Source organism: Ursus americanus, chromosome 13 (assembly GCF_024610735.1).
Source record: "Ursus americanus isolate L20-20 chromosome 13, mUrsAme1.1.p, whole genome shotgun sequence".
In the NCBI taxonomy this organism is placed as follows: domain Eukaryota; kingdom Metazoa; phylum Chordata; class Mammalia; order Carnivora; family Ursidae; genus Ursus; species Ursus americanus.
In genome coordinates this window covers 30,834,027-30,860,245 of record NC_142139.1, presented here as the reverse complement: position 1 = coordinate 30,860,245, position 26,219 = coordinate 30,834,027, and the positions used below count along the sequence as shown (strand labels likewise).

At 37.2% G+C, this 26,219-nt stretch overlaps 2 protein-coding genes across 7 annotated transcripts in view; both read left to right on the top strand.

The window, feature by feature from the left end:
- Positions 1–2,097, top strand: part of MGAT4D (MGAT4 family member D) — a 47,558-nt gene extending 45,461 nt beyond the window's left edge. For 4 of the 5 annotated variants that reach the window (XM_087866463.1, XM_087866462.1, XM_087866465.1 and 1 more), the window contains 2 exons: positions 502–609; positions 1,930–2,097. In XM_087866463.1, coding sequence (XP_087722589.1) covers positions 502–609; positions 1,930–1,944 — 123 coding nt within the window. In that variant the 3' untranslated portion in view covers positions 1,945–2,097. Of the gene's footprint in view, positions 1–501; positions 610–1,929 lie in introns of those variants that run through there. The other variant, XM_087866464.1, reaches the window with a different exon arrangement.
- A 13,072-nt stretch (positions 2,098–15,169) lies between these two features.
- The window catches only part of CLGN (calmegin), a 49,115-nt gene continuing 38,065 nt past the window's right edge, over positions 15,170–26,219 (top strand). The window contains exon 1 of one of the 2 annotated variants that reach the window (XM_045798936.2): positions 15,170–15,278. The gene's annotated coding sequence lies outside the window, so the exon portion shown is untranslated. The other variant, XM_045798935.2, reaches the window with a different exon arrangement.

The following is a 26,219-nucleotide window of genomic DNA, read 5'->3' as shown; positions in this document are numbered from 1 at the left end:
AAATAAAAAGAAGGGAGCAGAAATGTATAGTTGGTACAACAGTAGCCTGATTTTCTAAGACAGAGTTCAGGAAAATACATGCTTTAACTAAAACCTTTTTATATTTCAACTTGTGTTTTATCATTCTTTTTTTTTCAATTTTTTAAATGTTTTTTTATTATATTATGTTAGTCACCATACAGTACATCCCTGGTTTTTGATGTAAAGTTCGATGATTCATTAGTTGCGTATAACACCCAGTGCACCATGCAATACGTGCCCTCCTTACTACCCATCACCAGCCTATCCCATTCCCCCAACCCCCTCCCCTCTGAAGCCCTCAATGTGTTTTATCATTCTTATGAAGACAAAGGTAAGAAATAAAGTCGTATTTAATTTTAAATATTAAAATAAAACTCTGGCAAAAACTAATATAATACAAAATTCTGCCATCCATAAATGCAATAAAAAGGAGTATTTGGGTTGTTACAGATGATTGTTGTTTCTCTTATTTTTCCCTAGGAAAAATGTGCAGAACGAAATAAGCAAATTCGTATTCGATATAAACCTTCTCTTTTCCAGCATGTGGGTATACAGTCATCATTCCCTGGAAGAGAACAATATTCCAAAGTAAGATTTTGAAATGTAACTTGAGTAATATACAATGTCTCATGAACTTATAAAATATTGTTTAGAAAAGGAGTGATGAAAACATGAGACTATAAAATATGGTTGTTTAAACATAATTCATTTTATGATAACTATGTGTTGTGAAGAGCAATCATCTTTTCAAGATGCAAGTTATCTGGCATGATAAGAAAAATCCAGCCTTCTTTGGCTTACTGTTACCAGCTGTGCAAGTCAAATAATGACTGCAAATGTGTTTTAAAAATCATAATAAAATTCACCATTTTAGTCTAGTATTTAAAGTTATAGAAGAATATTTCTAAATAAAATGCTCCTATTACTGAATTTAAATTTATCAACATTCTTATTTCAGATCACTGTTTACCATATCAACAAAAATTCAGTATTGTTTGATTTTTAATCGTTCTTTAATTTTCCATCATTTTTGGAAGCAATGTTATTTGTAATTGACTTAGCATCTTGGTAGGGTGGAAGAAGCAAAGACTTCAGAGTCAAAACAACTAGTTTTTAGTTATGGTGACCTATGTGATATGGGGCAAACCCTAACTCTCCTCTGTGCTTTTCTCATCTGTAAGAGAAGTTTAAATTAGATGATCCTTAAGATGTTTTCCACCTTTGAAATACTATTGACATCTCTCCCTTCTTAGTTTCTTCTCACAACAAAGCAAATGACTGCTTTAATCCTTTGTCAGTTGAAATGAGAGAAATGTACATATGCATACTCCCATCGTTTCATTCATTATTTATGACCTGTCCTCTTTCCACCTTTTCTACTCCTTATCTCTATGTATTTCTTGTACTGCACTCTTTGGAACACTGTCTGAAACATAGTGTGAATTCAGTAAATGTTAGCTATTAGCAATGAGGCAAACTGAAATTCTAGATTAAGTGTTCATTAAGCAAAAGAAACAAGTGCCAGGAATAATGAAAATTAAACTATTATGAATCTTCAGGCAACAAATAACACCATGAAAATACATAAAACATAGCCGCAGGTGATGGGGAAAGAAATTGGTCTATACCATTCTATTTGTTGATGCTATTATAATAGGACACTTTTCTTCCATTTTATTTTTTGCTGAATAAGCTATTTTAACTTTACCTTCGTGAATTCACGACAGACTAGAATATTTATCTAATCACTTATATTTTGATATTATAATCTAGCTTTTTCCTTTTTTATACCTCACCACATGTAAAATAGAAATAAATAACAATGATATGTCAAATGTGGTTGTATATTTTTAAAATATATATTTTCATTATTATAATTAATTATATTATTTTAAAATTTTCTAACAGGATATTTATTATTAGGAGTTTCATAATTCAAATACCTTCTTTAAAAATGATCAACGACATTCTTTGGAAAAAATGGCATAATAAGGATTAGTCTTAGTTCTCAACTTTCTTCATAGTGGATAAGAGACTATATCATATAAAAAAATTTAAGCCTTTGATAATATAGTGGTAAGTATAAAAATTGATATATAGAAAATTATCAGATATTTGTTAGCCTTATTTTATAATCATGTTTTGTGTATTTTAAAATCTTATACAGATAACTTTCTGATATACTCTAATATTTTGTTTTAGAAGAATGAATAAATATTTTCTTTTCCTTTTTATCTTATACAGTTGACATACAATGAATTTGGAAACAATAGATCTGAGTTTGAAACCTCATTTTTTTTTAAGATTTTATTTATTAGAGAGAGCATGAGCAAGGGGAAGGGGAGGGGGAGGGGCAGGGGGAGAAACAGGCTCCCTGCCCAGCAGGGAGTCCAATGCAGGGCTCATCCCAGGACTCTGGGATCATGACCTGAACTAAAGGCAGACGCTTAACTGACTGAGCCACCCAGGCACCCCTGAAGCCTCATTCTTATCAATAGATGCAACAATATGGATGAATCTCTAAAATTATATTATGCTAAATGAAAAAAGCCAGATGGAAAAGACTATATACTGTATGATTCAATTTGTATGGAATGCTGGAAAAGGCCGATCGTGATATCTCATTATGATTTTAATTTGCATTTCTTTAATGACCAATGATGTTGAGCATCTTTTCATGTGCTAGTTGTATGTGTGTGTGTGTATATATATAATGAAACAGATTTTTATGAAAGTGGATTTTAATGAAATGTAATTTTGTGAAATGTCTTATTAAATATTTGCCCATTTAAAAAATTGGGTTGTTCACCTGTTTATTTTTGAACTGTTATAATTCCATATATAGTCTGACCACAAGTCTCATTTATGGCTAGCTCTTTCATTTTCTTAATTTCATTTTCTTAATTTCATTTTCTTTCAATGAATGGAAGATTTTAACTATGATAGAGTTCACTCTACCCAAACCTCCACTCCTCCACTCTGTCCATATAGTTACATCATTGTTTAGCTCAGTATTCAATGACTTTATAATGAGAATATAAATGCAATTTACACTTAAGCTACATAGTATGCTCTATTTTTCCTTTACTATACAACTTTTTTTTTGAGCTTTAAATTGGCTTTATGTCAATGTACTTATCACTAATTCACCCTCAGATCCCCTGTGAATTATCTGAATCTGTTCTCACTAGATTTCAACATTTTAAAAATCGTGGATAAATGTTGAATATTGTCAAATGCTTTTCTGCATTTCTGCCGCTCCTTAATCTTGAAAAATATCTCTCCTGCAGGCTTCTGACCAGTTCTAGCAGGCATCTTAGGAACCAGGGGGTTGATTTTCCTGTTTTCTATATCCCAAATCTGCATCATACTTGGTCTACTTGTTTGTTTTAGTAAAGCACACTCCCCAGTAATCTCTTGAGACAGATTGTGTGGGAGGTAAATCCTTGGAGAACTAAAACATCTTAAAATGACTGCAGTCTGTCAAACTTAATTGTTAGGTTGGCTAGGCAAAGAATTCTGAATTCTGATTTTTGAAGGTATTCAAAAGTGTAACCAATGAAAAGTTAGTTAAAGCCATTTTAACCCGTTTCTTGGTAAGACCAATTTTCCTATCTGTAAACCTTTAACATTTTTCTTGTATTTAGGGTTCTACAATTTCATGATCATGGTATTGGTCTATTTTTATCAATTGTGCTTGATATTTGGTAGGGCTTTTTAATCTGAAAACTCATGTTTCGATTCTGGAAAATATTCACGAATTATTTTGTTGATAAATTTTCTCCTCTATTTTCCATGTTCTTTTTAAGGAACCCCATTTCAAATGTTAGATTCCTTGGATTAATGTTCTCCCTCTCTCTCTCTTGCCTACTTTCTCCTTCCTGTTTCCTTCCTATTTGCTTCACTTTCTGAAAGTTTTTCTAAATTTCGTCTTATGTCCTGTTTATTTGTGCTTTATTTGTTTTGGGGGGGGGAAGGGCAGTTTTCATTGATTGGTTAATTTTTGTTTTTACTATTATAGCTTTAATGTCTAAGAACCCCTTTTGTGCTCCTAATGTCATTGTCCCCTCTTATAACACTTGGTTCTTATTTTATGATTGAAATAGTTCCACTTAATCCTCTGAGGATTTTAATAGTTTTTTTTAAGATTTTTAAAAAATTTCTTCTTCCTGTATAATTTCTATTTCCTCCAAGTTTTTTGTTGGTGGTGGTGGTGGGCTCTGCTCTTCTAGTTGTTGAAGGGTTTTCTCATGTATGTAGTGATCATAGATTGTATGTTCAAATGGAGAAAACTGGTTGGAGGCTCTGAGCACATGGCTGAACCTGTCAGTTTCACTGTATGGGGAGGAGTGGCGAGGCTCTTTCCCAGGGAATCACCTGTGTTAGTGCCTCTCAGTCTTGCTGCGTAGGCTTGTCAAATTGCTGGAGAAGCTGGGGGCCCAGTGGGCAAAGATAGCTGGGGCTTTTGGTGTTCACTTTGTCAATATTTACTTATTTGTCCTGTTTGGTTTTTTTTTAAATTGATTGATTTATGGGGTGGGGAGGGGCAGAGAGGGAGAGAGAGAGAATTTCAAGCAGACTCCCCACCAAGCGTGGAGCCTGACAGGAGGCTAGATCGCACGACCCTGAGACCATGACCCTGAGATCATGACCTGAGCCAAAATCATAAGTTGGACACTTAACAGACTGAGCCACCCACATGCCCCTGTTTGTCCTGTTTATCCTTACCCTGGTTTGAATCTAGATACATACCCTATGTTTGCCTTTTCAGAGAATTACCCTTCAAGAGTGAAGAAAAGTTAATCACCTGGCTCTGTGGGGTAGGAGAGGATATTTAGAGCTTTACGCACTGCTGAGATTGCAAGCCATCCTCATAGTTTTGCCCCAACTTCACCTCCATTTCTGGAAGTAGTGGGGGTTTTTGCCCTGCAGATTGCGCTTCTCTGCTTCCACGGGCAGCTTGAGACACAGCTCTCTCACACCTCCATTTGGTTGCCATTGTCTGCTCTCCCATTCTGTTTGTAAGATCATGTTATCTTCAACTGGCCCTTATGGTTAAGTGTGATTTCTAGAAAGAGTGGAAGTGAATACTTGTGTCTGATTCACCATCTTTACGAGGCATCCTGCTAGTTCATTCTCGAACTTTTACTTTTTGGCTCATTTGTTTTTTAACTTCCAAAAATAAAATTTTAATTTCCACGACTTTCAATTGATTCTTTTTATATACACAATATCCTTCCTATCCTTCAAAGAAAAGTAATTACATTTTAACAGTAGTATATCAGTATATGTGTAATTCATTATTTTAACGGCTTCCTGTACTTACTGTCTGTTGTTGATTCTGCATGATTGCCGTCCTCCTCTCCACTCTGCTTCTCAGGGGAAAATTGCGGGAGTACACCTCACAGAATGTCTTTGCCCCACAAAGTGCCATGTTAGATTCTGTCAGAGATACTCTCAGTAGTCCTGGAAGATGGCGGCCAAGAGGGCAGCAGAGGCCTGCTGTGGCCAGGAAGTTGAGTTCACACTTGCTGCCCAGCCAGCTGAGATCACTAGTGGCTTTTCCTGGCTTCCAGGGTGCTGAAAATGGCTTGCTGTTCTGCTGAGGATTTCCAAGTTTCCAGAAGTGGCTTCTTGACCTTTGCTCCCCTAATCCTCCCAACAGTTGAGTTCACCTCTAGTATACTTTAGCTGCATGAAGTCGATTTCTTTATTCAGAATACCTCAAGTGGCATCTGTTTGCTTGACTGACCTCAGTTTCTCAGGATCTGCTGCGTTTCTTGTGTTGCACACCCCCGCCCCAAACTGAAATTTTGTTTCTTACTCTCTGTTGTTTTGTCTGTGACTGTTGAGTCTGTTTTCTGTAGCCTTTCTCCAGTATTTATGGGAGGAATGGGCAGTCTACGGCTCACTCTGTACAGAAGCTTTTCTTCTGAGTAGGGAAGACCCCATTCTTTTTGGGTATTATTTTCTTCTCCACAAACAGCCATACTCTATGCCTCTGCTGGACAGTGGTCATTTGACGTCTGCTGCTTGGCATAAGCATGCATATTCCAACTGTGACTCCACAACTAATTCCAGTGGCCCTGCCTGTTCCCCTATATCCACCACCTCTGCGCTTGGGTCGTCCTTAGAGCCACGCCCACCTTTTTAGTAGCTGGCTCCTGTGTATTTAGGATTTTGAATTCCTCCCCATCTAACCTAGTCTTCTCTACTTTCCATTTAACATTCCATCTGCATGGTTTATATAGATGGGAGTGTGTTCATGAAGAATTGCCTTTTGACACTTCAACAGTAAAAGAGGCATAAATGTGGGTGCATTCCCATGAAGATCACCCTGCATTCTATGCGTTTCAGTTAGAACTGCACCATGTTAAAAGGTGTTTTTCTTTTTTTGGTGGGACTGAGATAGCAAAAGTTTGAGGAAGGTAACCCAACTGACAAATTTCCCAGGAATCTTTATCTGTTATGCTCCCGGTCACCTGTCTTTCTCTTTTACCAACTCCTTTCAGAATGTCTCCCTTCTATCCTTCAAGAACAAGAAGACCACCACTTCATAGTTTCCCTCCCACGTTAGAAATTGGAAATGCCTTCAGCAGCCTCCGCTGCAACCGCATCTCCCAATCAAAAACAATTTCAGGGAAATAACGAGCTGTCCATTTGCTAAGCCTTTTAGATATTTATTTATTTATTTATTTATTTTTAAAGATTTTATTTATTTATTTGACAGAGAGAGAGACAGCCAGCCAGAGAGGGAACACAGGCAGGGGGAGTGGGAGAGGAAGAAGCAGGCTCCCAGCGGAGGAGCCTGATGCGGGCCTCGATCCCAGAACGCCGGGATCACGCCGTGAGCCAAAGGCAGACGCTTAACAACTGAACCACCCAGGTGCCCCCCTTTTAGATATTTAAAATTAAGTGTTTCCAAACTGAGGAAAGAGTTGCAGAATGGATTACCCCTTTCATTTTCCAAAGGCTGTATTTCAAAATGGAATAAAATTTAATCATAAAAAATTTTTAGCTTTGTTTATATTTTTCAAGTAATATGCACATATCTGGTTTAAAATTAATAAAAAGAGGAGCTTATAATAAAAAGCAACAACCTCTTGCACTTCCCCAGCCCTATCTCACTCACCAGAGGCAATGACATTTAATCATTTCTGGTTTAAATGCCTCTGGTAGTTTTCTTTATATTGCTAAATAATATAGCTTATGCAACTAATTTTTATTTATCCACATTATTTTTCCTGCAGTATAGGTGAATATTTAGCTCAGATACTTACTCATTTTTATTATGTCTTACTTTGGGCTGCAATGAAAAAAATACCACGGACTGGGTGGCTTACACAACAGAAATTTATTTCGCACCATTGTAGAGGTTGGAAAGTCCAAGATCAGTGTGCCAGCATGCGGGCTTTTGGTTTACTTCTATTCATCTAGCTTGTGGTTCAAAAATAGTAATTTAATAAACGAAAAATTTGTCTTAGTGATAAATTTTCTAGGTTTTTAGTTTTTAAAAATTTTGCCTATGTCATTCTTTTAAATGTTCTTTATCACTTCATGCTCTAAATCTATAATAAGCATAAAAGAAATTTCTTTTAGAAACAACTAAAATATTTCTGTATGAATAATTTCTGAAAACTCAGGTAAGATACTTACAATTTTGGGGCACCTGGGTGGCACAGTCAGTTAAGCATCTGACTCTTGGTTTTGGCTCAGGTCATCATCTCAGGATCTGGGGATGGAGCCCCCCCCCCCCCCCATAGCTCTCTCTTTCTCTCTCCTTAAAATAAATAAATCTTAAAAAAAGATACTTAAAATTTTTTCTGTTGATAAGCAAGAGAATAGTGTATTTCTATAATTTGCTAGTGCTTCATCTCACATGAAAAGTTATTTTTGTTTTACTGCAGTGTACTGGGCAAGGGGCAGGGTTTCGAGGTGTTGGAAGTAGGGTTACCAGATAAAATACAGGAAGCCCCACTTAACCTTGAATTTAGTTAATGACTTTTTTTTTGTATGTGTGTATGACCTGTTTGTTTTACTGTTGTTGCTAAATCTGGTATGCCTAGTTGGAGGTGGTGGAGGAAGAGGAAGTAAATGGATATTTCCCATCAAAATGCTTTAACTGAATTGAGTTTATGCTTTTGACTTTTATTAAAGAATGATGTATGGCATATTTGCATTTTCTTCAAAACTGTTATTTCAAGTTTTATGTTTCTTTTCTATGTAAAGATACATTTGACAACTTTCTCTTAGAATTTGGAGCTAGAGGGGCACCTGGGTAGCTCAGTCGGTTAAGCGTCTGCCTTCCACTCAGGTCATGATCCCAGGGTCCTGGGTTCGAGCCCCACATTGGGCTCTCTGCTCAGTGGAGAGCATGCTTCTCCCTCTCCTGCTCCCCCTGCTTGAGCTCTCTCTCTGTCAAATAAATAAATAAAATATTTAAAAAAAAAGAATTTGGAACTTGAAAAAAGATTATTTCCCAAAGAACTGTCATGATTCCTTTTGCCCATTGTGGGTATTTTTGTTCCTTTTGACTTAACAAGAAATTCAAAACTAATTTCATATGAAATGTAGTACTCATATTATATTCACAGCAAAATTTCTCCAGTTCTAATTTTATATTTAGTCTCCGATTTTCTTTCATATATTAATGTTAAAAGATTATCATGTCTTTACTTTGTTATCCTAAATCTTTCAGTATTTGTATTTTAAATTATAAACATTAAAATAAAGTGAATATTTCAAGATATCTGTACCTTATCTGTAACAGTTTGTTGGCTTTAATGATAATCCAACAATATAGATTTTTCAGGTATCCCAGTGATGGAAGTCTACTTTCAATAATTTTAACACCGGGGTAGTATTAAAACTGATATTGTCTAATACATCTTAAGAATCATGTATTTTGCCAATGTAAAATTATCTTCTCTATTTATAAGAGGAAATTGTGGTAAAAAAGACAGAATAAGGAGAGAACGTTATCAAAAATTTTCATGAAAATAATTATATCCTTGTGAATTATTTCTAGATGTTACAGGTTTCTTGTTTTTATTTCAGAAAATATGAAAATAATAAGGATAACAAGAAAAAGCTCTAATACCTTGGAACCTCAGATGACCTTGCTTTCTCATGGCATCTTTCAGAAATGATAATAATGAAAATGCATAACTGTATAGAAGAGAAAACAGTAAACTACTAGGCTTGAAAGTATTGAACTACCTCTTATGTCAAGAAAAAGTAAAATATTTATGATGTTTGTACCATTAGTATTAGAATTTAATTTAAAAATAGCAAAGCCAGGGAAGTTTTTGAAATTAAGAATTGTATTTTGTTGACTTAGCGAAGCTGTCACATAATCTCAGTAAACAGCTGCAAGTTTAGAAACTTGCCATTGTCTGTGTAGATTGGCATATGCTCTTATCCATTTTGTTAGGACATCTAAAGAAATAGAAAGCACAATTTAAGCAAGCCTGGGTCTAAATATTTGAAGATATTTTCTTATCTTTTAAATGGATTCATTTAAAACTATAAACTTACCCCTAAGTGCCATGTGAGCTGATTACCAACCCCTTGATATTTATGTATTCTCATAGCCATTCAGTTCTAAAGATTTATAATTTCTCTATTACTTTTTTAGCTCATGGGTTATTTGGGAGTGTTTTCTTTTTTTTTCAAATATATTGGGTTTTGCCATCTTTTACTGTTGATTCTTATTTAATTACATTGATGTTAGTGAATTTAATCTGTGTGCTAAGATTCGAGAATTGTTATGAATTCTTATGTTTCATGTGAATTTGAAAATGTGTAGTCTCTGTACACTCCCTTTAAAATATGCTGCATTCATTTGTTTTTTTATAAATGTTAGTTTTGTGCTTTAAAAATATCTTCTTAAAATATTCCTATTTATTGGGTACAGGATTCTCTTATATCAGGCTTTTTAATGTACTTATTCAAGTTTTTTAAAAATCTTATGAATTTTTGTCTGTTTGAATAATCTATCAGTTTCTTAAAGAAGTCTATTTAAACTCCCCTATTCTTGTTATTCAATTGAGTTTTACTTTATTTTGAGAAATAGTAAGAGATGTTTCTTCTTCCTTCTGATTCTTCAATAAAATATGAAAGTCATATTCTTCAATAAAATATGAAAGTCATACTTTATACTCCTGGCAATATTAACTATCCTTGAGCGCCAAAACTTTACATATTTACCTCAGTCTGAACTGCGTCACATACCAACATATAAGGAGAATATGAAAGCTGAACTGTTCACATGTGTTCATTTCTTTTTTTCCTTTTAGGAGAGAAGGGGCAATATGTCAAGTGTATTTTAGTAAAGCTGGGGGCATGTGGGGGTGGGGAGAAGAAGAAAAGACATTACATATATGTTACAAAAATTTTTTAATTATTTTTTTAAGATTTTATTTATTTATTTGACAGAGAGAGAGGGAGAGAGAGCACAAGCAGGGGGAGTGGCAGGCAGAGGGAGGGGGAAAAGCAGGCTCCCCGCTGACCAGAGAGCCCAATTCCAGGCTGGATCCCAAGACCCTGGGATCATGACCTGAGCCAAAGGCAGACGCCTAACTGACTGAGTCACCCAGGCACCCCTACAAAAGAATTTTAATTTGACTTAAATTTTGGACTGAAGTACCCTGAGAGAGGCAGATGCTAGAAGGGAAAAAAAAGAGAGAAGTTGAAGAGCAGACTTAAAGATTCAACCCCAATAACTGCTGTCCTTAATGAAGTGAATCCAGGACAGAGAGTTTGATAATCGGCACAAACCATTTCCAGGAAATGTTCATAGTACAGGCAGGAGAGATGCCCCCAGTTTCCATCCCCTTCCCTACTGCCCAGATGCTGGGTGTTTGGACCATTTCACTGACCACCCATGGTCTCTGGTCCAAGGTGTATGACAAAGGGGTGATTTGGAGAACGCCTGACACTCATCAGGGATATAGCAGAGCAAATAGTGCTTATTGCTTGGTTTGGGCATTTGTTTTATAGCGTTCATATCACTTTCCGGGATGCCTGGGTGGTCAGTCAGTTAAGCGTCTGATCCCAGGGTCCTGGGATCGAGTCCCACATCGGGCTCCTTGCTCAGTGGGGAGACTGCTTCTTCCTCTGCTTACTGCTCCCCCTGCTTGTGCTCTCTCTGACAAATAAATAAAATCTTTTAAAAAAATAAAATAAAATCACTTTCCTTCAAGCATATAGATGAAGGCATATGATGTATTTATGCCCCTGACTCAATACAGCAGATGAGTTTGTAGAAACCACATTCAGATAAGATTCTACTGAAATCGTTTTTTTCCCCTCAAATACTACTTTTGTAGTAAATAGAAGCTCTGCAAACTTTGGAGACACAATAAGTGAAATTCTCTCAAGTATTGAGATAAGCTACCAACAACTGCACTATTTACTATTGAAGTAAATAGTAACATGGTAATATTACTAATATTAGTAGTTATAGCAAATGTGACTACACTCTTGGGTAAAGTTAACCCTCTACCAACATAGGTGTGTAACATGTCTTGGAGTTTGTTGTATGCTCTTACATGGACCTTCCACTCTGTGGCAGAATTGCAGCAATTATGAACAAATAATGGGAGCTAAATCTGGGCAAGCATTTTCCCATGAAAACTATCTAATTATGTTTTTCCCCTTAATTACCGTTTTTCCTCCTCATTACATTTTTAGATGCTATGTTATTAATAGCCAGTCATACGCAATGAATTATGAGGAAGTTTATATGAGCTGATAGGTTTTTGTTTTGCCAATATTAGTTTTCTTTCTAAAAGTCCAGATAAAACAAAGATTTCTTAGGAGAATTCAGTTTACTAACATTGTTGTGAATAGAGACAGAAAGCATAAACCAATGAATTTTCATAGAAGAATAGAGAAAGTTATTGAGAAATAACAAGCACCAAGAGAAACCAAGTCTAGATGATTGCACAAGGGAACTTAACTAAGCTTTGAGAAACCAGAGAGTCCCAATGTCTTAAAATTGTTTCAAAGTATAGCAAATAATGGAAAATTTACTAATTCTTTTAGTGATGTAAATATAACATGAATACCCAGTCCTGATAATGATAGCACACACACACAAAAAGAAAACCACAGACATATTATTTATGACGATTGATGCAAAAATCTTAAATGCAATATTAGAAATAAATTCTTAAGCCACATTAAGAAAACAACACACCATGACCTGGTTTTTGATACCAGGAATGCAAGGATCTGGGTAGGATTTTTACTAATAGGTCTAAGGAGATAAATCATATGATTACCTCCATAGATGCCGAAAAGTCCTTTGTAAAATGCAACACCTATTTTCTGTAAGAACATTAAAGAAAATTGCAATGAATGGATATTCTCTTAACATGATAAAATTAAGGCCAGATAAACATATACAAAAATATATGTACTAAAAAATTATTTGCTTATATGAAATTAGAATCTTATCGGGTGTCCTGTATTTTAATTTGCTAAATCTGACATAGATACAATGTATGTACCTCAATTCTAAAAATGGTTCTTTATTTAATGGGTAAACACTGGAGGCATTTCTGCTAGCATCAGAAACAGAGCAAATGATCCCCACTATCTCCAGGACTGTTATGTTGTTCTGGCAAGGTTAGCCAATGAAACTTGATAAGACAAAACAATTACAGACATAAGAATTGGAAAATAAAAAGTAAAGTTCTATTTGGAGATAGCATGATACTAAATGTGGAAAAACTCAGACTTAATCATGAAACTAACTTAAAATAATTCAGCAAGATATCAGGATATAAGTTTAGCATTCAAAAATGAATAACTTCTTAAAAGTGATAATAAACCCCTAGAATCTATGATGAACGAGAAAACCTCTTTTATAATAACAGTGAAAAAGATATTTAGGAATAAACCTAAGAAGAAATGTACAAAACCAGGAAACTTTTGAAAGTGATGGAAACAGTCTGTATTTGGATTGCGGAAGTGGTTTCAGAGGTATATATACCTGTCAAAACTCATCAAATTGTAAACTTTAAAGGAATGATATTTCATGTACGTAAATTTCAATGAAGCTAACCTAAAGATAAATGTGCAAAACCTATACAAAGAAAGCTATAAAATACTCCTAAAGATGGAAGAGACTCAAGTAAATAGAAAGGCTTTTCTCTTCTTGGATAGGACATCTGATCAAAATGTTAGTTCTTCCTAAGTTAACTTACAATTTTATTGTGATCCCAATAAATACACCAACAATCTTTTTTTCCTGGAGGTTAGCATATTAATATTAAGGTTTATATGGAAAAAAACATTCAAGAATATCTAGAAAAGCACTGAAAAGGAAGAGCCAGGAGGAGATTTAGAACAACCAGACACTAAAACATTTTCAAAGCCTCTATAATTAAAACACCATGGCACTTTGTACCAGCACTTGAGTAGACAAATCAATGAAATAGAATAGAAGGTCCAGAAATAGACTCAAGTACATACGGATATTTAGTAAATGATAAAAGCAATATCTTAAATCGCTGGGCAAAGTGATACTCTGATAAATGATATCAGGATAACTGGATAGCCATTTGGAGCCATAAGATTCACAGGCTACACAAAAATAACTCCAAATGAATCAAATAATTAAAATTATACAAGTATTAAAATATAAGTGAATCGTTCTACAACCTGGGAGTAGGGAGAGGTATTCTAACTATGACTCAAAATCTGGATGCAATAAAAAAAAAACATTGCCCTTATATATAAAAATTTATTCAGCCTCACTTAGAAGTAAAAAAACTACACTGAGCTCTCAAAAAATGCCCCACCATAAGGTTGACAAAAACTCAGAAGCTTGACGGCACATTCTGTTGGGTGAGGTCATGTGGAAATAAACATTCTCATACACTGTTAATGGGGATACAAAATGATATAACTCCTATGGAGGGGATTTGGTAATATAAAACTACACAGCATTTAAAAGCACAGCAAAGGGTGTGGGGTTGAGCGACAGATTCTTGATTTCTGTTTAGGTCATGATCTCAGGGTCTTGAGGTCCAGCCCCATGTCGGCTGGGCACTCAGTGGGGAGTCTACTTGAGATTCTCTCTCTCTCCCTCTGCCCCTTCCACTGCTCACACCCTCTCCCACTCTGCCTCCCAAATAGATAATAAATCTTAAAAAAAAAAAAAAACACCACAATGAGACATCATTATGGATTGACCTCTGGAAGGATTAAGACTGACCATACCAAGCAATGGTGAAAACGTAGCATAACTGGAACTCTCATACTGTATCGCTGGTAGGAACGTAAAACAGCTCAGCATTTTCTTAAACAGTTAAACACATGCCTACCATACATCCCAGCTATTCAAAATCAGTCAAGATTTACTATAAAATATTAGAGAAGGCTGCATGGTAAACCATCAATGGGGCAAAGAAGCTTGTGATTCAATCCTACCTTTGGGCTGTATTTTTATTTTTGGTGCATTGATTAAAAGTACAGGCTCTGAGAGAGATCTGGATTTGAACCCTGTTTGTTAAGCAAAGGTTCAGGCAAGTAATTATCTTTAGTTCCTTCACCTGGGTTGTTGTGATGGTTAAATAAAATAATGAATGTAAAGCCCCTAGAGTACAGTGAGCATAATAAATGTTACCAATTCTTATTAATTGTATTTCGGAAAGAAAGCAATGTACTATGTCAACATTTAATAGATCTATATCATACACACCCACATGAAATAGGAAGCCTCCCTGCGGATCACAATGAGTTCTCATCTCAACATATAGAACTCTAGGAAGTCTGGGGTATTAAGTGGACACTGTTCAGAAACGTGATTTATAGAAAACTCAGAACCCGTGTATGTGCAATAGCAGGCAGAACCTCTCTGAACGCAGAGGACAGGTGCTCCTCGGGAGGAGAAAGTCTTCGGGGTAATGAATTCGTGCTCTGCCAGTCCAGCGGACCGGTCCACCCCACGATTGGCCGGCGAAGCTGGCGCGAGGCCCAAGGGCGCGCCTTAGGGCGGGCTCGGCAGCTCCGCTCAAGCCTCGCCCAGCAGCGCCCCTCCGTGGCAGTTGAGCCCCTCGGTGCAGGTGCGCGCGGCAAGCGCCTCGGGCCGCCACCTCCTCCCCGCCTGCGGCCGCACGCGCATGCGCAGTTAGCAGTCGCTGCTGGGCGGCCGCCGGCGGGACTGGTCTGGGGAAGCGCGGGGACCAAGTGGCAGCAATTCGGACATCTGAGCTGCCACTGCCGAAAACGGGCCCGCAAGACAGGTGCGTGGGCAGTAGGCCACTTTCCTGCTGCTCTTTGCGCTCGGGCTAGGGCGAGGAATGGGAGCCATTGCTTCTACGCCCAGGGCGGAGATTCCTGGGCCGCACCCCTTTCTTTGGCGACCCGCCAGGCTGAACAGGTTGGAGCCAGGTGAGGGGCTGGCTGTTGAGTTCGGGGATGGAGGTGCCCCGAGCGAGGTTCTCGGTGGGTTCTCCCGGCCTCGGGAGGAGGAAAGCCAGCCACGCGCGGCGGGAGTTGATGCCACGCCGGGTCCGTTGGGTCCTCCCGACCTGCTGTGTCCACCTGTGCGCTGAGGCTGGGGCTGGGGCGCAGAGAAGACTGGTCCGTTCTCCATCCCTGCCTGTCCCCGAGGGCTTGAGCGGCCCCAAGGAGCCGAGTCCGTTATTCCAGCGGTTACCATTTCAGCCCCGTTCCAAGGTCGAGCCCCGGAGGGCGCTCCCGAGGGGTGTACGGAGGGCCGGGGCGTGTCTGGGCGCAGCTCCCCCCACCCGCAGTTTTCACAGAAACGTGAACAAAACCAAAAAAGGCTCAGTTTACGCAATCCCCGCCTCTGTAAAGGCGAAGAGACCCAACCCTCTTAGCGGTGCGGGCCTGTAATTCCTGGCCACTCCCTAGCGGCGCTGCCTGGAGCCCGGTGTGCGCCGCCAGGGAGAGGGCGGGAGGGTTGGGTTGAATCCAGTGAAGCCCTAATTACTGTAGACTCATTATCGCCTAAAGCCTGTTTACGATCAATCTGATACTTGAGCTGATTTTATTTATAGCATCGCCCAAGCAACAAGGAGGAGGCATTTGCTTGGGATTTAAAAGCAAGTGGCAACAAAGCTCAGAAGGGGAGAGAGAAAGTGGCCATGGGAAGAAGTCTCAAATTAGAAAAAAGTTAATTTATTTTGAAACTTGTTGATTCATAAAAGCCATCAAAACCCTGATCTAGTCTGAAGATTTTACTTGCTTTAAATTTTTTACATCACTCTAGGAGGTCGTTTAATCACTCTAGGCAGCCTTCCTTTGGTAATTGTAAACTGGCCTCTTTTCACTGTACATTTCTGCCGTCACGTTTAGTTTTTTTTGATCTTTCATTACTATTTAGACCAATCCCCAAAGCCTTAGAGCAAGATAATCTATATTATCTAGTTCATAAAGATAATTATTGTGTTGAATGATGTCAGTATGTTGATGGGTCTCTAGAAGTTGAACAGTGTTATAAGTTAGCCTTACTGCTTTTCAGTGCCTAGTAAGTTTTAGTGCTTTAATGAGAAAGCAAGAATTGTCCATTTTAATGGACCTTTAAATCATCTAGTTTGGCCCCTTCACTTGACAAATGAAAAACAAAACAAGCCCGAGGCAATTTTAACCTCTTGCCTTTTTAATAATAGAACTAGGAGCTTGGTGTGATGGTGCCAAGTTCAGTGTACTTTCTGGTGTATCATTCTGTAGTTGGATCCCTCCTGAAGCTGCAGGACAACTGAAACTTGAAAAATAGTGATTTTCAAACTCTACTTTTGAGGCATACCAGTGTTGGGCGAGTCCTCAGTCAGCCGTTGAAAATGAACAGCAGAAAGGCATCTCATTATAAGATATGGTACATAGAATAGTATTAAGTTATTACATACATAGGTGAGTGTGGAAGGGAGTGAAAGAAATGAGTTTTAAAAGGACAGAATTTATGCTGAGAACTGCAGAGAACTGTGCATTTTTATAAACAGTAAAATAATAAGTTTGTTTTAGAAAACTCATGCTAGAGAGAAGGTGGAGGAATGATTTAGAGAATGGCAAGAGTGGAGGTGAAGAGGCAAAGTGAGAGTTTGCTCATCTACTTCAGAAATGATAGATTCTTAAATCAGGCTGTGGCTTGGGGATAGAACAAATCATTTAAGAAATGTCCACATGCGTTCAGCTACCAGTGACATAGGGAGTCCATGAGAAAGAATAGTCTTTAAGATAATGGCAAAGTAACTTGACTGATTCAGTTGACTGGGGGTGCAGTTAATGGAGGAAGAGCATTCAGGAGATAGAGAAGCAGGTTTGGGAGGAAAGACTAAGTTCAAATTAGCAGAAGCTTTGGGACATCCTTGAAGATGGATAGTGATTTGAAAGTAAGGAGTGACTTTTGAGCTGTGGTTAAGATTTGGGAGTCCTTGACTAGCTTGTATAGGTAGAAGCCAAGAGTGTATGTCATGTAAGAAGAGGGCCTGGGGACAGAACCCTAAGGAATAGCAATATTTACAGAAGATTGGAGAAAGTGCCTGTGCACAAGGCAGAGAAGAGGAAGAGAATGATGAATCAGGAATGGTGACAAGAAAACCAAGGGAGGAGATGGTTCCAAGAAGGAGGCACTCAGGAGCGGTAGGCAATAGAACTGAAAAATGTTATTGTACTTAACGATTAAGTACAACTAATAACAAATGTTATTGTACTTAACTTTGTAGCAACAGTTTCAAGCAGCTCAGGAATAATAAATGTATTAGTAGTCATTGCTGCCATAACTAATTACCGTAAATGTAGCATCTTAAAGCTATACAAATTTATTTTCTCTAGTTCAGTAGGTCGGAAGTCTGACATAGGTCTCACCGAGCTAACATCAGGGTGTTGGCCAGGTATCATTCCTTACTAGAAGCTCTGGGGAAATTCTGCTTCCTTGCTCATTCAGATTGGTGGCAGAATTCAGTTTCTTGTGGTTGTAGGACTGAGGTTCCTGTTTTCTTGTTGACTGTCAGCTGAGGGCTGGTTTCAGCCTCTAGAGACCACTCACATTCCTTGGCTCATGGCTCCCTTCCATCTTCAAGGTCCATGTGGTGGGTGAAGTCCCTCTCTTCACATCTCTTCTACCCACCTCTCACGGACTTCCTCTTACTTTTAAGGGCCTGTGTAATTATACTGGGCCCACCTGGGTAATCCAGGCTATTCCCCCTAATTTAGGGTCAGCTAATTAGCAACCTTAATTCCATCTTTAAAGCCCCTTTTGCTATGTGAGGTAACATTCACAAGACCCAAGGATTAGGGTGTAAACTTCTTTGGGGAGTCATTATTCTCTCTACCATAGGAAATTAGAAGTATTAATAATTAATGAAAACATTCTTTCTAGCTTTTGTTAAGGAGAGGTGATACCTAGAAACATTTATGTTATCTAATATGTGATCATTATAGTTCTGATAGTAAGCCAATTAACTTCTTAAATATCCTGAAATTTATGTAAGTGCTCTGTAAAAATTTAAAGGATCATAGTAATGTAAGGTATTACCATGAACTTGTTGATTTTTATATTTTTAAATGACCTTAAACTGCTTTAAAATCTTTGCTAGAAAGATTTTAAAAGCCACTTAAACTAACTATATATATATGTGCATAAGTTGTAGTTTTGATACACATAAAAATATGGCTTTTCAAATCTAAAACCTACAGAAACTGGAATGTATGTCTAAAGGATGGAATATAAAATGTTTAACCTTATCTTTTATAGACCTAGAACTTGAATCCCATTTGGTGGGGATTAAATAATTAAACCTTCTAACAGAGTCTTAATAAAAGGAATGTATAGCCTGAAACTCAACCTAACTTTGAATCTTCTCCCTCTATTTAGCAGCACTCTGTATCCTATGAGTAAGAATACACTTTCCTTGTGTATGAACGGGATGCCAATGCCTTCACCACGGAGTGCTGCAAAGATTGGAATTAATACGTTTGAAAAATAGGAGACAGCACTTCTTATTCTTGCTCCGCTCTTCCCCTTTCAGTTCCTTCACACGTGCTGCTTGCTTTGTCCTTGGCCTAGGGAGATCACTCCTTCCTCTCCTTTGCCTCACACTTGATTCTTTAAAAAAAAATTTTTTTTAAACATTTTATTTATGTGTGAGAGAGAGCAAGCACCAGTAGGGGGAGCAGGAGAGGGAGAAGCAGGCTCCCTGCTGAGCAAGAAGCCCGATGCAGGACTTGATCCCAGGTCCCTGGGATCATGACCTGAGCCGAAGGCAAACGCTTAACTGAAAGAGCCACCCAGGTGCCCCTTTTAAAAAAACTTATTAAAAAGATTTTATTTATTTATTTATTTATTTATTTAGAGAGTGAGCATAGTGGGGAGGGGCAGAGGGAGAGGGAGAGAGAGAATCTCAAGCCAACTCTGGCCACTGGCCAAATTTCAGGACCCTGAGATCAAGACCTGAGCCAAGATCAGGAGTCCAGTGTTTAACCAACTGAGCCACCCACGCACCCCTGCATGACACTCAAATGTCACTTTTTCAAGGAGGCTTCCTCTGACCTTTCCCCTACCATGTAAATTAAATTCCCAACTCCCAACTCTTGGAACTTACTTTTCTGTCACTTATTATAGTGTACATGTAATACCTGGGTTAATTTTTCAATGCCGGCTTTCCATCCTAGACCATAAGCTCTTTGAGATCAAAAGCTATGTATGTTTTGCTAATTACTGTAAATTCAGTGTCTGACATAATTCCTGGCATGTAATTGGCAATCATAAATATTTGTTAAATGAATTTGTGAATGGTGAATGTTAATATCTACTGGCTGACGTCCCCTGAATTTCTGGACACATCAGCCATTACAAAATTAACAGATCCCTGGTGCAGCTCATTCTGAAGCATGCTAGTTTCTTGTGTGAGAAAATAGCTGCATTTCAGATGGAGTCTTGCAGCGTCTTTGGAAGAAGGCAGCCTTCCAAGATGCCACTGTTTCCTGCCTCTCCACCTTGGATCTTCTGTGATTCTTCAAAGTGAATTTTCTGCGTGCTCCATGAATTTTCTGTGTGCTACATGGAAAACTGCAAGAATGCCCTCTAATTTTGGTGGGAATTTGTCCCGTTTTATTTTTGTGATAACACGAGACTTTTTAATCTGATTTTTCTGAATACTGTCTTTTCTAAAGTAAATTATGAATTGGGTTGCTAAAATGCAGTCTGTAGCGAGATTCTGAAATAACTCATAATAAGAGGTGTTTCTTCATAGATGTAGAATAGAATTTTAAAATATGATTAATTTTCCCGTATTAAATTAGATCATAAAATGCAAACTTTCTAGACCGTTCTCTCTCTTCTCTATAGAAATGCATTTATTGTGTTAGTTTTACCAGTGTTCTAACTTTGGAGGGCCTGTGTTAGAAGTAGTTACATAACTATTTTTCTCTCAGAACAATAGCTATAGACATTATGTAAGCATTTAATCTATAAATTTTTCTAGCAGTTTATTCTAAAAAAGGATTTTTCTCTGTAATGATCTTGTTGACTTTTGTAGACAGTGGAAACTCCCTCATTTTATTTGTGGCTTTCGTCTAAGTGCGTGGAAACCCTTTGGCTAAATGTATCGCTGCTGCGCTGCCTCCACAGCAAACGCATTCTCTTGGTTGCTTAGTAACGTCTGTTTCCCTTTCCCCTCTCACTTAGGCAGTCATTCTTTCATTGGTTCTATAAACGTGTATCTGTCCCTATTCATCGCGTGCTGGCACCCTTGGGTGCTGTGAATACAGAAATGAGAAGGCGTTCCAGTCCTCAACAGGCGTATATTTTTGTCTGTTTTGTGTTTTACACGATGCCTTAAGCTATTCTTTTGGAACTATGCAGAGGCAGTATAAATCCTAAATATGTAAGTACGTATGTCATTCTAATGTTTATAGAAACATGATTTTGAAAATGACCTTAGTATGTAACTCAAATAATGTTTTTATAGCCAGTATTTCAGCTCTTTTCCTTTCATTAGTCTCAGAACTTCAGTAGTTTCTCACTTTATAGGATCAGATCCAGGCTCCTTGGATTGTAGTACTATGGTGTCTGAACTGCCAGAAAGTTGTATTTTCGACTGTTATTTCTGTTGTTATGATTCTTTTTCTACTTTTTGCTGTATTGCTTGAGGTCTTTTCATTGTTTCTAGGTTTTTCTGATTTAGAAAAAAAAATACCTGGTTTTAGTCAAAAGTATGTATTAGTTAAGGTAATGCTGAAATAAGTAGAAAATAAAAATATCTCAGAGGCCTAACACAATTTCTGGCTGCTGGCATTCTGGAGGAGTGGGTGGCTGTGGCGGTTAACTGTATGTGTCAGCTTGACTGAACTACAAGGTGCCCAGATACTTAGTCAGACATGATTCTGGGTGCGTATGTGAGGGTGTTTTGGGATGAAGTTAACATTTGAATGATAGGCTGAGTAACACAGATTACCCTCCCTGGTGTGAGTGCCTTCGTCCAATCACTTGAAAGCCTGAACTGAACAGAAAGGCTGACTCTCCAGGAGGAAGAGGGAATTCCTCCAGCCTGGCTGTCAGGGCTGGCACTTCCGTCTTTTTCTGTCTCTTCTTTTAGCAGTAACTTCGGCTGTGTTTGGGTCTTGAGCCTGCTGGCTCAGACTGGAACTCTTACCATTGCTTTCCTGGCTCTCAGGCCTTCAGACTCAGACTGTACCTGCAGCATTGGCTTTTCTGGGTCTCACCTAACTCCAAAGAAAATATAGTCCAGTCACATCCCCTGGAAAAAGAGAAGAAAGTTTGGTGATCAGCCAGCAATGTCTCTCGCGCTTTACAGCAATTATTAGGTATCCTGTGGTGGTCTTTTCCTCTAGTGCTCCAGCTACCTCTGATGTGGGAGTGAGCACTACTTCAGTACAGTAAAGGGGCTGCACTGTTAATTTGTGATTGTGCGCTCATAGTGGAGACTGAAGAGGGCTTTTAGGTGACGTGGGTGAAACTTTTTGAGGTGGATCAGGCTGCTTGGTCTTAGTTTCAAGTATTAGAATGGTATCTCATACTTGGCAAAATTTACTTATACTTTAATTTGTTATTGAATCAAACCAGAAACAGTGCAGAGAACATACACGAGATCAAAGTTACAGGAAAATGGGTGTGCTTCTCTAGGTCATTTTTAAATGAAGACTATTATCTGTAGAACTGTATTGCCTGCAGAATGGTTTGTGACCAATAGCAGTTTATTTTTAAGTTTTTCACTTCTGTAGTCAGGTAATGTGGTCATTTCTGGGTAAATATCTTCATAGCTTAATATTAATAATCTAAATTTGAGAAATTTCCAAGAGTTTCAAAGTATGTACTATTACCATTTTTGTAATTTCTTTCTGTTGCTTTATAAAAAGCATATAATCAGTGGGATAAGATTAAAATAGGAGGTAGCATGGTATACTGGTGTACAGTTCTAGATTCTGATCTCATTTCACATTTCCAACCCATGTGACTTTGACCAAGTTTTTAAATTTGTTTTCAATTTGTAGATTGGAAGTAGTAATGTCTCCTTATTTATGTCCTGGGCTGCAGAGATTAATTTAGCTCATTCCTTTATGCAAATGCATGATTATAACCATAGAACTTTAGAGACGATTCGGACTTTTAAGATGCAAGATTTTCTAAACTTTTTTCCTGAAGCTTTGTCAACTATTTCTGAAGGAAAGTTAGGAAGAACTGTAATATAGAAAATAGAATGGGGTTGTTTTGGATGAAGTAAGAATAGGGTTCTAGTAGAGTATTGCCTGCTTGGTTTCCCCTTAACTTTCCCAGCAGCCCAATACACCAGAACTCAAACAAACCAGTTAGAATATATTTTTTCAACAAATTAATTATTAAGAAACTAAAGTGTGTGTTATTTTGAAGGAGAAGATAAGGGCCACAAGTGATATTAATGGTCGTGATTAAGCTATTATTTTATGCATTTCTGTTTTACTTAAATGTTATTGATAGGGAGTCAGGCAAAACACTTTACTACATTATGGAAATCATGAGAAGCTCTTAAAACTTTAGAACCGAAGCTTTTAGAATTATTAACAATTCATAAGCAGTTTGCAAATGCACTCATTCCTGTGCCAATAAGTAAAAAAAAAATTTAAATAAACCTACCTATTGTTATTGAGTCAAATTGATCTCTTTAAATTTACTTTCTATCTTAGTTACACCTCTTTTTTATGATTCAGGGAGCTCGAACTCTTTTAACAAATAACAGTATACATCATTTTTTGTGTTGTCTTTGTCTGTAAAGAGGGCGGTATTAACATACTTTTGAATATAGAATATTCCTATAATGGTAAATTGGTCGATTTTTTAAAATGCATTTTTCCAAGTAAACTTCAGTGTTCTAGCCAGTGTCCCAAAGAAGAAATCAAGGCTAACTGGCCCACATATTCACATAAAGTTTTGATCTCAGTAGGAAGGGTTCTAAGCACAGATCAATGAAACCGGGAACTGGTTCTTTGAAAAGATCCACAGAATTGATAAACCTCTAGCAAGACTTACTAGAAAAAAAGAGAGAGGACCCAAATAAACAAAATTACCAATGAAAGAGTAGAGAAAACAACTGACACCACAGAAATACAAATAATTGTAAAAGAATATTATAAAAACCTATATGCCAACAAATTGGACAACTTAGAAGAAATGGATAAATTCTTAGAAATGTGTAACTTACCCACCTTAAAGCATGAAGAAATAGAAAATGTGAACAGACCAGTCACCAGCAATGAGATTGAATCAGTAATCAAAAAACTCCCAACAAATAAAAGTATAGAACCAGACAGCTTCACAGGCAAATTCTGCCAAACATTGAAAAAAGAGTTAACACCCATTCTTCTCAAACTATTCCAAAAAATACAACAGGAAGGAAAACTTCCAAATTCATTCTCTGAGTCCAATATCATCCTGATACCAAAACCAGATAAAGACATCACAAAAAAGAGAACTACAGGACAATATCTCTCATGAATATAGCTGTAAAAATCCTCAACAAAATATTAGCGAACTGAATCCAACAATATATTTGAAAAATCATATACCGCAATCAAGTGAGATTTACTCCTGGGATGCAAGATGGTTTAATATTCATAAAACAATCAACATGATTTGACACATCAATAAGAGAAAGGGTAAAAACCATAGGAGTATTTCAATAGATGCAGAAAAAGCATCTGAAAAAGTACAACATCCATTCATGGTAAAACAAAACAAAATAAAAACCCTCTGCAAAGTAGGTCTAGAAAGGAATGTCTCTCAAAATAATAAAGGCCTTATATGAAAACCCACAGCCAATGAGTGAAAAACAGAGGGCTTCCCCCTTAAGGTCAGGAACAAGACAAGGATGTCCACTCTCACCACTTTTATCCAACAGAATACTATTAGTTCTAGCCACAGCAGTTAGATGACATACAGAAATAAAAGGCATCCAAATTGGTAAGGAAGAAGTAAAACTCACTATTTGCAGATGACATGATATTATAAGTAGAAAACCCTAAAGACTCCACGCAAAAACTACTAGAACTGATCAATGAATTCAGTAAAGTTGCAGGACACAAAATCAATGCACAGAAATCTGTTGCATTCCTATATGATAATAATGAAGCAGCAGAAAGTGAAACTAAGAAAACAGTCCCATTTATAATTGTACCTAAAACAATAAAATATCTAGGAATAAACTTAACCAAAGAAGTGAAAGACCTCTACTTTGAAAACTATAAAACACTGAAGAAAGAAATTCAAGACAACACAAAGGAATGGAAAAACATTTCCATGCTTATGGACTGGAAGAACAAATATTGTTAAAATGTCTATTCTACTCAAAGCAATCTACACATTTATGCAATTCCTATTGAAATACCAGCAGCAGTTTTCACAGAACTAGAACAAAGAATCCTAAAGTTTGTATGGAACCACAAAAGACCTCAAATAGCCAAAGCAATCTTAGAAAAACAAAACTGGAGGTATCACAATTCCAGGCTTCAAGTTATATTACCAAGTGGTAGTAATTAAAACAGTATGGTATTGGCATAAAAATAGACACATAGATCAGTGGAATAGAACAGAAAACCCAGAAATAAACCCACAATTATATGGTCAAGTAATCTTCAACAAAGAAGGAATGAATGTACAATGGGAAAAAGTCTTTTCAACAAATGGTTTTGGGAAAACTGGACAGCCACATGCAAAAGAAGGAAACTGGACCACTTTCTTACACCATACACAAAAACTCGAAATGGATTAAAGATCTAAATGTGAGACCTGAAACCATAAAAATCCTTGAAGGGAGTACAGGCAATAATCTTTCTAACATCGGCTATAGCAACATTTTTCTAGATATGTCTCCTGACTCAAGGGAAATAAAAGCAAAAATAAACTATTGGGACTATATCAAAATAAAAAGTTTCTGCACGGTGAAGGAAACAATCAACAAAACAAAAAGGAACCTGAATGGGAGAAGATATTTGCAAATGGCAAACCTGATAAAGGGTTAGTATCAAAAATGTATAAAGAATTAATATAACTCAACACCCAAAACCCAAATAATCCAATTAAAAATAGGCAAAAGACTTGAACAGACATTTCTCCAAAGAAGACATACAGATGGCCAACAGACACATGAAAAGATGCTCAATATCACTCATCATCAAGGAAATGCAAATCAAAACTACAATGAGATATCACGTCATACCAGTCAGAATGGCTAACATCAAAACATAAGGAACAATAAATGTTGACAAGGATATGGAGTAAAAAGAACCCTCTTTCATTGTTGATGGGAATGCAAATTGTTGCAACCATTGTAGAAAACAGGATGAAGTGTCCTCAGAAAATTAAAACTACCCTATGATCCAGGAATTGCATTACTGAATATTTACCCAAAAATACAGAAACACTAATTCAAGGGATATATGTGTCCCTATGTTTATTGTGGCATTATTTACAATAGCTAAACCATGGAAGCAATCCAAGTGTCCATTGATGGATGAATGGATAAAGTTGTGGTATATATTGGTATACACACACACACACACACACACACACACAGGAATATTACTCAGCCATAAAAATAGAATGAAATCTTGCCATTTGCAACACAGATGGGACTAGGGAGTATTATGCTGAACAAAATAAGCCAGTCAGAGAAACACAAATACCATATGATCTCGCTCAAATGTGGAATTTTAAGAAACAAAACAAA